Source organism: Pungitius pungitius, chromosome 12 (assembly GCF_949316345.1).
Source record: "Pungitius pungitius chromosome 12, fPunPun2.1, whole genome shotgun sequence".
In the NCBI taxonomy this organism is placed as follows: Eukaryota; Metazoa; Chordata; class Actinopteri; order Perciformes; family Gasterosteidae; genus Pungitius; species Pungitius pungitius.
In genome coordinates this window covers 3,558,547-3,571,089 of record NC_084911.1, presented here as the reverse complement: position 1 = coordinate 3,571,089, position 12,543 = coordinate 3,558,547, and the positions used below count along the sequence as shown (strand labels likewise).

At 47.8% G+C, this 12,543-nt stretch overlaps 1 protein-coding gene across 1 annotated transcript; it reads left to right on the top strand.

Annotated features, from left to right (window-relative positions):
• Window positions 1–1,531: 1,531 nt before the first annotated feature.
• On the top strand, window positions 1,532–8,088 carry LOC119220829 (SEC14-like protein 1). The gene is made up of 15 exons (XM_037477094.2): window positions 1,532–1,741; window positions 1,964–2,070; window positions 4,233–4,382; window positions 4,484–4,615; window positions 4,729–4,857; window positions 4,951–5,164; window positions 5,386–5,495; window positions 5,608–5,797; window positions 6,025–6,113; window positions 6,199–6,441; window positions 6,669–6,803; window positions 6,972–7,106; window positions 7,298–7,549; window positions 7,645–7,823; window positions 7,918–8,088. The coding sequence occupies exons 2-15, from the start codon at window positions 2,008–2,010 to the stop codon at window positions 8,021–8,023; spliced, it is 2,127 nt and encodes a 708-aa protein (XP_037332991.1). The 5' UTR covers window positions 1,532–1,741; window positions 1,964–2,007; the 3' UTR covers window positions 8,024–8,088.
• Window positions 8,089–12,543: the final 4,455 nt, after the last annotated feature.

Sequence of the window (12,543 nt, the reverse complement as noted above, 5' to 3'; positions counted from 1 at the left end):
CGAGTCAATTGAACGGGAGCGCTAAGAGGATAATGATAAGGCTGCAGCATCTGACGTTGTTGGACTACGATTACCACGAATAATTCAGACTGCAGGTGATACATCAGTGCACACCAGGGGTCAATCATTATGTTTGTGGTTTGCTTCGCCGGCGGTGGGTCCACGGTCTTCTATTGTAACAATATCCAGGATTAGATTTTGTTTTCAGTATTTAAACTTCTGCTCCATCGGGCAGAACAGAGAAATAGTTCCTCCAAATGGAGCCATTTGCCATATGTGTCCTCCAGTTATTGTTTTTGGTGAAATAGACAGAAGAATTTATGGCTATACATAATCTCGAAAAACTTTAAAGAAAAGAAATTAAATAAATAATTTCTTGTTTTCTTTTGTTATTATGTCATATGCAAGTATGCATATTGACATACTACTGCTGGGTAATATGCAACAAATCATAAAACAATTATAAATCCTATAAATCTTACAAAAAAACGTTCATGCATTTTCCCTCTAGCAACATGTATCACTTTTCTGTGCGGGTTACTCTTTTTAAGCAGAACTGCTTATGTGACAACAAATCACAAGCGACACAGACAAAGATCCCCTGAAGATCAGCTCCTGTTTGACTCATCCCCCTCTGCTGCCGCCCACCCTGTGTGGGTCCTTCACTGCTTTTATACCGTCTGGTTCTTGTTCACGTGGATTATCTCCGAATTGATTTTGTGGGATATCTACAAATTCCAGAACATTCCTCATTTTCATTGGTTAAGGTCCAAACGCCGTGTGAGAACCGTCTGTGATAATTATGATGATGTGTCATCTCTGTGTCCCGTGACGAGGGATTTGATGGGTTTGTCTTTGCGCCCCGGGGCCCGTTGTAAATCACTTGCACCACTGGTGGTGCTCAATTATTTATCCTGAATAAAGCGGAGACGGTTGCTGACGATATTTTTCGTTGTGCCTGCGGCTGATTTGGAATAAGAGCTTATGTGAACTCCACTTCCCCCTCTCACGGTGTGTCCCCTGCTGGACTCTAGTACCTTTTTTTTGTGGGCTGCCAGAACCAGAAGCTTTAAATCTCACCCCCTTGCAGATGCTGCTGCTTCAGGAGTGTCAACCAGCTGCTACAACAGCTGATGTGAGGCTGAAAAGGGACAGCAAACTAATATATATATATATATATATATATATATACATATATATATATATATATATATATATATATATATATATATATATATATATATATATATATTGTTGCATATCATATTTAAAATGCATTGTTTACATTTCGTGAGTCTAACGTCAGGCATCTACGTCATTAAATTCTTAATTTCCTTCATACGTGTATGAAGAGTCCCTGGAGGGCAGCTTAAAGTTCTGATCAGATAAATTAATTATTTAAACAACGAGTGGAAAGGAACGGAAGTGTGCGTCTAATATAAATTATAAGCGACGAGTCCTCATTTTACTTCAGAAAAGTAACGAACGCTTCACAATAAAACGATCAGTCACGCGGAAGAAGCGTCGGGCGGACTTCCGGTTTGAGCGGAAGGGGAGGAGCCAACAGCCGCTCTAGGCGAACAGGCGAACCTCAGCGACACTTTGTGCTCTTTCTGGTTGTTTTTCACGACGCGGGGAACTACCTTTTCCTCCGCCAGCTGACACCATGGATGACACGCAGACAGCAGAGAGTTGACAGCCGCGTTGACGCACCAATACACTCGCGGCTTTCAAAACAGCGGTGAGTTAAAGTTCGTCCGGTGGTTTGTTTCCGTTTTGTCTCCAAACCCGCACAAGCAGGCGCAGGGATATGCGTTTGTTTTGTATCCTCGGGTGTGACGTAACGGCGCCACGCGAAAAGTCTTCCTCTGCACACAGATCAGCTGACCTGTTCACACGGATCGATAAACCCGAGGAAGTGCCGTGCTTTTCAAACGATGTTTTCCGCTGTGTCATTATCCAGTGTTTGCGGTTATCTAACGTAATCCCGGTGGAGCCCCTGCCGCCATGGTGCAGGAATACCAGTCCCCGGTCCGGGTCTACAAGCATCCGTTTGAGCTGATAATGGCGGTGAGTAGCGTGACATCAAAGACTCTTATGATGTCAGAATTATCCACGCTTTTTTCACACCAACTTCTGTTTCTATTTGAAAACTCCGTGGACTAAATGTTATGCTGCTGTAGGTTGTGTCAGAGAAAGTAGACCCTTCCAGAAGTTTCCCCTCCCGCCCTCTTTCCTCCTGGTGCTGTAGTAAATGCATCAATGTGCAGGTCGATGAAGATCTATTTTCAATGCAAAAGTTATTGGTAAAAATACTCTTGATTATAGAAGTCTTCTGCAATTTTTTTTCATGCTATCGTTAATTTGATAAACCTTGAATCAAAACTTGTCATATGATAAACTATAGAGGAAAATGTCTCTGTGTGATGCAAAAGTAGGACAACGTGAAAATTGAAAGTGCATTTCCAAGATTCCACACTACACATTAAGCCGAAGACTTAAGCTGCGATGACACTCCGCTCCTTTGGCTCCATTTCCTTCACCAAGCCGTCCAAAGCGAACACCTGCACAGGCCTCATTTCCAGCCAGGCGTCCCTCACATAAAGTCCACATTCATCACGCATCACTGCACGTTATTGAAAAGGATCTCATAATGGGCCCTTTGTGAACGGTAAATAACTGCTCATGTGAAAAGGTCCCGCCGCTTGCAGCCCAGAGGAGGGAACCCAGTGCGTATAGTCTGTCATTTATCTCTGGACGTTGTCGTCACCCCCCCCCCCTCCTCCCCCCCGGCTGATGTCACAACCTGCGTCCTGGACAGCGCTTAATGTTTAACCAGTTACATCACCGTTGTCTCTTTCATCACGCGGCTCGTCGGTCCCGGGTTTGTGTTTCTAGGAGATGGACTGAGCTGTGAGTGCATGGCCGACACCCCCCCCCCCCCCCCAACCCCCACCCCCCCGAAACAAACAAAGCACCGCTGCACAGCCGACGTGGAATATGAGGACGGAAAGGGACATTGGAGTCAAAATGCACCCAGTTATGCTCAAAGTTCTGAGAGGAATAGGAAGGTCAAACATTTCAACGAGTCTGCTTTTAGTCGATGCTGCTTCTTCTACCAGGGAAACGTATCCCAGTCATGTGTTTGTGGCTTTGGGGAACTTCATCTCATTGATTAGTAACTCCAATGCTGTGCCATGTCAATACAAACCGCATGTATACGTGTGTGTGTGTGTGTGTGTCGCTGAAACACTACCACGTGAAAAAAAATGCATATTGATCCTCTTCGTTGTAGAGCCATCTATCACTTTAGATTGATTTGCTGTGGTGTAATGCACACAATATTAATTCTCACCCTCCACCATCCGTATAGGTTTTATTTTTTTCCTATGCAGCAAAATGGGACCACTGGCAGCCCCCTGTTGGGACACGTATGAAACCTGGTGACCTTGTTGAGCAGTCTTTGCCTTCTGTAACTCTTGAAAGGTCTCATCCGTATGAACTGCTTCTAGTTACATAGGCCAAAGGACGGTTTCTCGCCCCCCCGGCTACTGAATCAATATTTACAGGTGGCCTGGACAGATGATCGTGCAGTGAGCCGCTGTGAGACTAGGTCCACTCTCCTGGCAAGACGAGTGACCACATAACGAGTCCGTTGGAAGCAACTCCCCCGACCAATCGGAGAGCGGCCTCGGAGTGGGCGGGACAAGAACCTGAACCCTCACTGGGAACGGAATGTACAGAAGACCTGTGCTCAAAAAACAGATGAGAAGTTAAAGGGAATGCCAGTTACAGGGATCAGCTGCGCGTGCATTCGAAAGCTTGACACTTCTTTAAGGCAAAATTAAGGAATTCATCTAACTCCTAAAAGAAGAAGGCTCCATTAAAGTTGTGCAAAGATGTGCATGTACAGAACGCACAGATGTACAGAAGCAAATGCAGACAAAGCAAAAATACCTGAACTAATGGCAAAATAAGGAGACCCACTTCTCTCCGTTAACAACACACAGACGGAAGAACAAACTGTCTTTCTGCCCATCATCAAAAACAGGAGAACTGCTTCAACGTGTCTATCCTGTTGAACAATGCAGAGCTTCCTTCCTAAGAAGGAAAGACTGAAATAGGCTTGAGGTCTCTGCTAGTTAGTTGTGAAACTACTGTAGAAAAGATATTATTAAATAACCGTGAGCAGGGGACATATATATAAAATATATTTCCCCCCTCGCTCTCAGGCCTACGTGAGGAGGTTCCCGAGGTCCCACCTGATCCCGGTGTTTGTGGACAGCGAGATCCTCAAGGAGACCCAAAGCAAGGATGGCGCCACCCTGGTCACTGAGAGGCGCTGCGTGATCGACATCGAGGCCCCGCGGCTTCTCAAACGGGTACGCCCCCCCCCCCCCCCCCCCCCTTTGAAGAACAACAAAAGGGACGTTTTGTCCAGACGTCGGACAGCGTGATACTGAGTGACTGTTTCTGCACGCAGATAGCCGGCGTGGACTACCTGTACTTCCTGCAAAAGAACACCCTGAATCGCAGAGAGCGGACGCTGCGCATCGAGGTCCACAACGAGACCTTCTCCAACCGGGTCGTCGTCCGTGAGTGCTGCAACTACACGGTGAGCTCCACGGGTTCACAGTGAGCCGCGTGCACTGAACCCTGGTGTCCTTAAAGTCAACGTAGGGCGACTCGCATGTGGTCACTTCATCGGTGTTTTATTATCAAGTACAGGTTCATCCGGAGAATGAGGACTGGACGTGCTTCGAGCAGACGGCTAGTCTGGACATGAAGTCCTTCTTCGGCTTCGAGAGCACGGCGGAGAAGCTAGCCATGAAACAGTACGCTAGCAGCATTAAAAAGGTTTAAATCTTTGACTCTTAAAGTAAACGATCCCAGGATTGTGCCTGTGGTATCGGGGTCCCTTGAGCGTGTCTGTCCTCGTTCTTGTTGCAGGGTAAAGAGATGATCGAGTACTACCTCAAAGAGCTGGAGGCAGAAGGGGTAACGCACATACCTCGTTGGACTCCTCCCGTTGACCCCGGCGCCGCCGGGCTTCAGCCGACGCCCCGCTCCGCTGCCAGAGCCATCCCGGTCAGCGCAGCGGAGACCGGGCCGGACAGCAAAGAGCCGGCCGGCCCCCCGGAGCCAGTGGCCGGCTCTCCTGACGGTCAGTGACTGCTCTCACTGATGCTTAAGATATGTGTACTTCCTGCTCTTTCCTCCCTCGACTTGCTTTATGTCTTTGATCAATGTCAAAGAAACAGAATACCGGGCAAAGCTTTCAGAACCAACGTGACCTGTTCTCTACTTCTAGTAGCGAGTAGGTGGTTTGTAGGGTCTCCGATTCCTGCAATGTGTGCTAATCTTTACGTGTGTCGTGGCCTGCAGACAAACTGGATGCTGATTACATCAGACGTTACCTTGGTGACTTGACACCTCTGCAGGAGAGCTGTCTCATCCGACTGCGCCAGTGGCTCCAGGAAACCCACAAGGGCAAGGTCACATGAACACCAGTGCTGCACACGGGCCTCCGTTGGCTGAAAGATCAAGAAACGATCATTAGTTAGTGATTTTTAAAAAGCCGTTCATCAGAGTGTTGTTGCTGTACAGATTCCAAAGGATCAGCACGTGCTGCGCTTCCTGAGGGCCAGAGACTTCAACCTGGACAAGGCCAGAGAGTTCTTGTGCCAGTCGCTCACCTGGAGGAAGCAACACCAGGTGGATTTCCTGTTGGACACGTGGCAGCGGCCACAACTGCTTCAGGACCATTACACCGGAGGCTGGCACCACCACGACAGAGGTACCGGCGGGATGCCCCCGGCCACCACTCCCCCCTCTTCCTCAGGATATTTAGCTTTCTGTATTTCTCAAAGTCCTGATGGGTTGAATTGGCCTGTTAATTATTGACTGACACGGCTGAGCGCCGTCTTCTGGAAATGAGTCATTGCTCTGCTGAGCCGCCAGGTTCAGGTGGGGCACAGGAAGCACCCTCGTGACTCATCCTGACTATTGATCTGTGTGTTTCAGACGGCCGTCCTCTGTATGTCCTGCGCCTTGGACAGATGGACACGAAGGGCCTGGTGCGCGCCTCAGGGGAAGAGGGACTGCTGAGACAGGTGACTTGAGAACTCTCACCGGACTCGAGCCCCAACGTGCGCGTCGAACGCTGGCGATCAACGCTGCGGCTTGAATGTGACGCAGGTCCTGTCCATCAACGAGGAGGGGCTGAGGCAGTGCGAGGAGAACACCAGGGTCTTCGGGCGCCCCATCAGCTGCTGGACCTGCCTGGTGGACCTGGAGGGGCTCAACATGCGCCACCTGTGGAGGCCAGGTGTCAAGGCCCTGCTGAGAATCATCGAGGTGGTGGAGGCCAACTACCCAGAGACGCTGGGCCGCCTGCTCATCCTGAGGGCGCCCCGAGTGTTTCCAGTGCTCTGGACCCTGGTGAGAATGATGTCTGCACTGCATTATTCATGTGAGCGCCCATTTGTTTGGGACCAAGAACCGACGAAGCTGCACGTTGCAGATGAAGATATTGCTCTTTAAATCAGAGAAGCTAACATAGTTATTAGTACAGTTATTATAATGTTTTTTTTAATTAATATAAAGTGCACATGCAGACGCCGTTCCTTTCTTAAACCCGACTAGTTCAAATATTCTCCTGTTTCCAGGTCAGCCCCCTGATTGATGAGAACACCCGCAAGAAGTTCCTTGTTTATGCCGGAAACGACTACCAAGGTCCAGGAGGGTTAGTGGACTATATTGACAAAGAAATCATCCCTGACTTCCTGGGAGGCGACTGCATGGTGAGTTTTAGCCTTTTTAATTAAACGCTGACGGGAACCAGGACTTTTGCTCCTGATTTTGAGGTGTTGGGCTTCTTGGTGTGTCGTATTCGTCGAACTTCCCTTTCAACTCTATTCACCAACGAGCCAAGAAATCCATGTGGTTCATCTGCTTCTCTTTCTCTGCAGTGTGACATCCCTGAAGGGGGGTTGGTTCCCAAATCTCTGTACAGGACAGCAGAGGAGCTGGAGAGTGAGGAAAACCGCCTGCTGACAGACTCCATCTACAAGAGTGCCAGTATTTTCAAGGGAGCCCCGTATGAGGTACAACCGCAGCTCTTTTAAATCCGCACACGTAGCAAAGAGCCGGTTCTACCGTTAAATAGTTATTGTAGACGAGTGCATGGATTATGTTTTGTTGATTAGGATGCCGCCTGCTGGTTACATATCTCAGTAAACAGAACTGGTCTTTATTATTCTGCCTTCTTTTGTGCCGTTTTCCCCCCAACGACCAGATGCTGATCGAGATCAACGAGGCCTCCTCCGTCATCACCTGGGACTTCGATGTGTCCAAAGGAGACGTCATCTTCCACCTGTACCACTCCAAAAGGGCCCCGCAGCCCCTTAAGAAAGACACTCTGGGCGCCCACGGCCTGGCGTCCCCGGGCGCCGCCAACGCCCAGGTGATCGACAGGAACTGGGTGCTGGGCCAGGACTACAGCATGGTGGAGAAAGCCCTCACCTGCAGGGAGGGCGAGAGCGTACAGGTCAGAGAGGTCACTCTCCCGCCGTCTGCTCCCCGCCGCCTCAAAAGGGAAGCGAGAGTCTCCCATCGGCTGAACTCGATGCTCTGTTCAAACAGGGCTCCCACGTGACGCGCTGGCCCGGCTTCTACGTCCTCCAGTGGCGCTTCCACAGCTCGCCGGCGTGCTCCGCCTCCAGTCTGCCCGGAGTGGACGACGTGCTGGCCTCGCTGCAGGTCTCCTCCCACAAGTGCAAGATTATGTACTACACCGAGGTGCTGGCCTCCCACGACTTCAGGTCCGTTTCCTTTGCTGTTGTTCTCTCTCGTCTCGTCCCTGTACTCCTGCAAAAAAAAAAAACAATTTTTTTTGTTTTGTTCTGTTAATCCCAGGGGATCCATGACCAGTCTGGGGTCGAGTCACAGCGGCTTCTCCCAGCTCAGTGCTGCCACCACGTCCTCCAGCCAATCGCACGCCAGCTCCACCGTCTCAAGGTAGCATCTGCCCGCCAGATGTTGATGATGAAACCGCAGCGAGGCGACTCCGCTGACATCCTACTCCGACCGTGCCTTATGCCTCCGACCAGAGGGAGCCTTACACTCCCTTAAAGAGACGTCGACCCGACCGAACGGAGTGTCCCGTCCATAGGATGACTGACTTTTGGTTTTGTTTTTAGTAATATTCGTGCTTAACAGAACTTCTTCAATGCCGATGTTGAATATGTGCGTTTGTGGTTCCATTTGCTGTGCATCTGCTGGATTGATGAACGCAAAACGCGGCGCGTCACAAACGGCGGTTTTGGTCTGAGATGAACGGATCTACATTTAAAGTATCTCTGCGATGCGCGCGGCGTCTCCCCAGATAGCAGCTGCTGCTGCTGCTTCTTTTCTCCACCAGGTGTCAGTGTCCTCTGTGACTTAACTGCTCTCAGATCTGCGTCGTGCTCTTCACACGCGGCTACACTTCCACACGTTCTCTGGTGTTTTAAGAGAAAGAGATAATTGTTTAAATAAAGAATTTATCCCAAGTATTAAAATGGATCCTGATTGTGTTTGTTCCGTTCTACTGGAATTTGATGACTGCAGAAGCAGCATTGGAAGTATTTCTAAAGCTTAGTTATTAATCACTTTACTGCAATAGCGAGTAGGTGACATCTGTTAAAATGTGCTTTGTGCACTCTAGATTTCATGTAGGGTTGCTTTTTTTTTTTTTTTTGGACTCTTCTGAGGCTGCTACTTTAAATGCAGTACAGCGAGCGGCCCCTTGCGATCTGGCACGGTGCCAGGCCGACAGCTGATTTACATAAAACTTTAATTTCCATAAACTTATCAGAGGCTTTCAGCTCAATCTTGATTGAATTTCCCAGTGTTTCTTTTCAAACGCGTGTGGTGTTGATGCTTAACCCAACATAACTCTGGAAGTCGGGTGGATTTAGTTTTCTTTGGGATTGATTTGAACCGGAGCCCGGCTTCCTGCTGGTGATGTCGGGGTCGTTACAATGAAAAAGCGCAGTGACTTAGCCAAAAGTTTATTTACTGTATCGCCCGTCTTGCTCTAATGACCTCCCAAGACGCACATTATCCAGATGAATAGCAGCGCCTCTTCCTCCTGATACACCGAATTTACTTTAAAACACCTTGTTCCCTGAGCACTGATGTGATTTAAGGCCAAATTATTTTACTGCCTTTCACAGGGTTGGAAAAAAAAAAAAAAGCTGCATTACACAGGAAACAACAACACTTAGTAAGTCCTCCTAAATAAGGCATCACCTGTAATGGATTGACCTGACTCAACCTTGAGAAGGAGGGACGGGTGTTGGGATGATTTATGGTTACATTATGTATCCTTGACTCATCAGAAACCGTGCTGATCCGCTCAGAACCTGTCTCTGTCGCATCGGGGCAGTAATTCATGTTGGGGAGTTATTGCGATGGCTAAATGTCTAAATATTGCGCTTTGACATTTTATTATTATTTTTATAAGTTATTACTTATGTTTTTGAATTTTCCCTTCGACTATTTCACATGAAACCAACTGGAACCTGGTGGTGGGGGATGCTCTTGGTCGCAGTAGTTTACATGAACTCTGTCCTCACACAGCACAGGTACCCAGCTCCTCACCCCCTCCCTCCTCCCTCCCTCCCTCCCTCAGCTAGATGGACATTCAATCCTTTCTGGTTATGACAAATGTATTCTGCACCTCTTTTTATGAGATGAATTTTGTGGGTTTAACGCGTCTCTGTCCCTTCGAAAGTACTGCAGATCTCAAACATTAGAACAGCATTTGTCTCCGAAAGAAACCAGCCCGAAGATTTACTCCACACCCAAAAGACGGAGAAGCTGCTCCGTCTCTTTAATCTGCCTCATAAAGCGCGGGGTGAGTGGTGGTGGTGTTGTTGTTGGAGTCTGGGGAAGCAGTCGATTTAAAATGTTGAACAAACACTAGATGTCTTAATGCTTCACAGAGGAGGACGTGCTGCTAAAATAGTCTGCGAGTTGCTACGGATACAAACGCCCCGGCCTTCCCTGGGAATAGACACGTGGTGGTGAATAATCTTTCCAGAAACACCAGAGGCGGGCGTGGAGATCGTCAACAAGGGGCTGCTCTTTTGAGGGTGTTTTTTATTTTAGTTTTTCTCTAAATAATTACCCAGGCTTTCTCAAAATACCAACATTCTTAAGGGGCCATGGGTAGAAACATAGTGAAACCCGACGTGTCCTGATCAAACTATTTCATTCCACCGGGGGCCTTTGTTCAGATGTTATGTCGCACTCCCGCTCACTGCGGTTCGCTTGCTTCCTTGTTTCAAACCTGACCTTTCCATGGAAAGCACTGGACTATCGTAAGAGACACTTTGTCCAGGGTTGTGTTGTGTGAAAGTGGCGTTTGAGTCGAGCCCTTTGTGTTAGCGGGAGAAGTAGTGCGTGCTCAATGCCGCCTCCACCTGAGTTGTGGGCCTGTCTACTCGACTAATCTCACGTGGACTGAAATTCGTTTTCTGACGTGATGTCGGTCTGCTAGCGTGCCGGGGTCTGATTAATATGTCCACAAACAAATAGATACAGTCACATCTATTTATCTCTGATGCTTCATAGCTCCCATATCTTCTAACATTGATTTTCTCCGTTACCAGAGAGACCATCAATCTATCTCGCTCCAATTTAGGCCAATTTCTGAGCATTGCCCTCATTTGCAAATAACTGTCAAGGCTCTACTGAAATCATCTCTTGTTTTTCTGCTGTATATCTCTGGTGTTTGCTTGGCCTCCCTGACTGCCATGCTGGACATTTCCATTTCTCTCACTCACAATTAATCAGTCAAGGAGGCGGGTCCTCAAATATCCAATGCATGTAAATCGACACGCTCATGAAACCACAAAACGCACGTTTCTGACGGGTTACGCTAATAAATTACATTCATTAGTGTTGATTGTTTTTTGGTGAAAATTAGTCTCATGCAAACTACATGTTTCCAAGGAAACGTAACTAAGCGCCATGAATCATAACAAGATTATGTTTGCGTTTCTTCACACTTTGACCGCGGCTCATTATTTTAGTGCGCCACAGACTCCGTTACAAGTCATTCATCAATTAGCGGTAAATAAAATTAATTTGTTGCAAACCCCGAGCCCTTGTAATGGCAGATATTTTAACATCGTAGGAAAACCACAAGTGTAATTAATAAAGTTAATGAGGGCTCCAATCCATTTGGCTTCAGTTTGGTTGCTGACTGACAAATCGAATGGAGAGCAGAGGCTCCATTAATGCAATCTGCGGTTTTCCTGCTACGATCACTTAAAGTTTCTGCCACGAAAAGGGCCAAATTAATTACCTCACACTGCCGCGTAATGACGAGAAGAGAGACTGGTCGTTACCGCGGGTGTTATCGTTGATGAGCACCACCTTCCTCCTGCCTGTGGTCCATCTCGCTCAGCGGTGGCTCTGGTCCGATGTTACCGAGGCCACGCGTAGCCCGTGGGGGTCACCAATGTTTCCGTCAGGCCACTGTGAAGGGCCGCTTTTAAGGCGTCCATCTTTGCTCGTATTCCTTGGCGAGCCTCACCCTCGCGTTTTTTTTTTTTCTTCAGAAATCCTCCCCGCTTCCACCATGTGAAAACGTTCAAGGCCCATGTCGATTTTGTCGAGCTCCTCTCGGGACCGGCTGCCATCTCGTCTGCTCGTCCCTTTTCACCCATTCACACTCTGTAGAGGAGTATGCAGTGTTTGGTTGCCTTCATACCGTCACCCCACCTTATGCAGATTTTTTCACCCGTTCATCAGAGCTGAACAAAAATAGCTGATTAATCAGGTGAGATCAGTTAAATGAGGTTTCTTTCTTATTCCTTTTCACACCAAAGTGCAAAATGTAAACCCTTAAGTGTGAATATTTGCAGCCGTTCTTTTCCTATGTTTTAATAAAAAGGCTGCTTCTAATATTATTAATCTGCAAATGATTATCTCAATTAATCGTTCAGCCCATGAAATATCAGAAAACATTGTTGTCGGGACTCAAGGGGAGGTCTCAAACTCACATCCCTCAGCAAACCGTAAGCCTTTCAGTTTATTAATACATCACATGAAAAAAAAAGCAGATCTGTGGAACTGAGAAGCTTGAACCAAACAGTATTTTGCCTTTCTGCATAGCTGCGTCCTTTTGAATAACTTAATGTATTAAGAGTCAAAAGGTTATATCTCTGCTCGCTTACTGATAGTTTGACTAGACACAGACCTGGTGTGTGCAAGCCTCTATTTACTGACACACTGGCCTATTCTTTCAACACAGGACATCAGGGGGTTTTTTTTAGACAGGAATGCTGGTTTCTCTCGTTGTTTCAGACGATCCTTTACAGATGCAGCGAAGCAGAGAACACGAGCAGATGAAACGCAGCCAAGCTGTGTGTGGGAAATGTTTCCTGGCACCGCTATCCGCGGCTCTCCCTCCTCCGGCCAACATTACGAGGTAGTTACTGTAAGCCGGGCCCATGAGCGATCCCCCGATGCATGCTGGCACCGCACCAC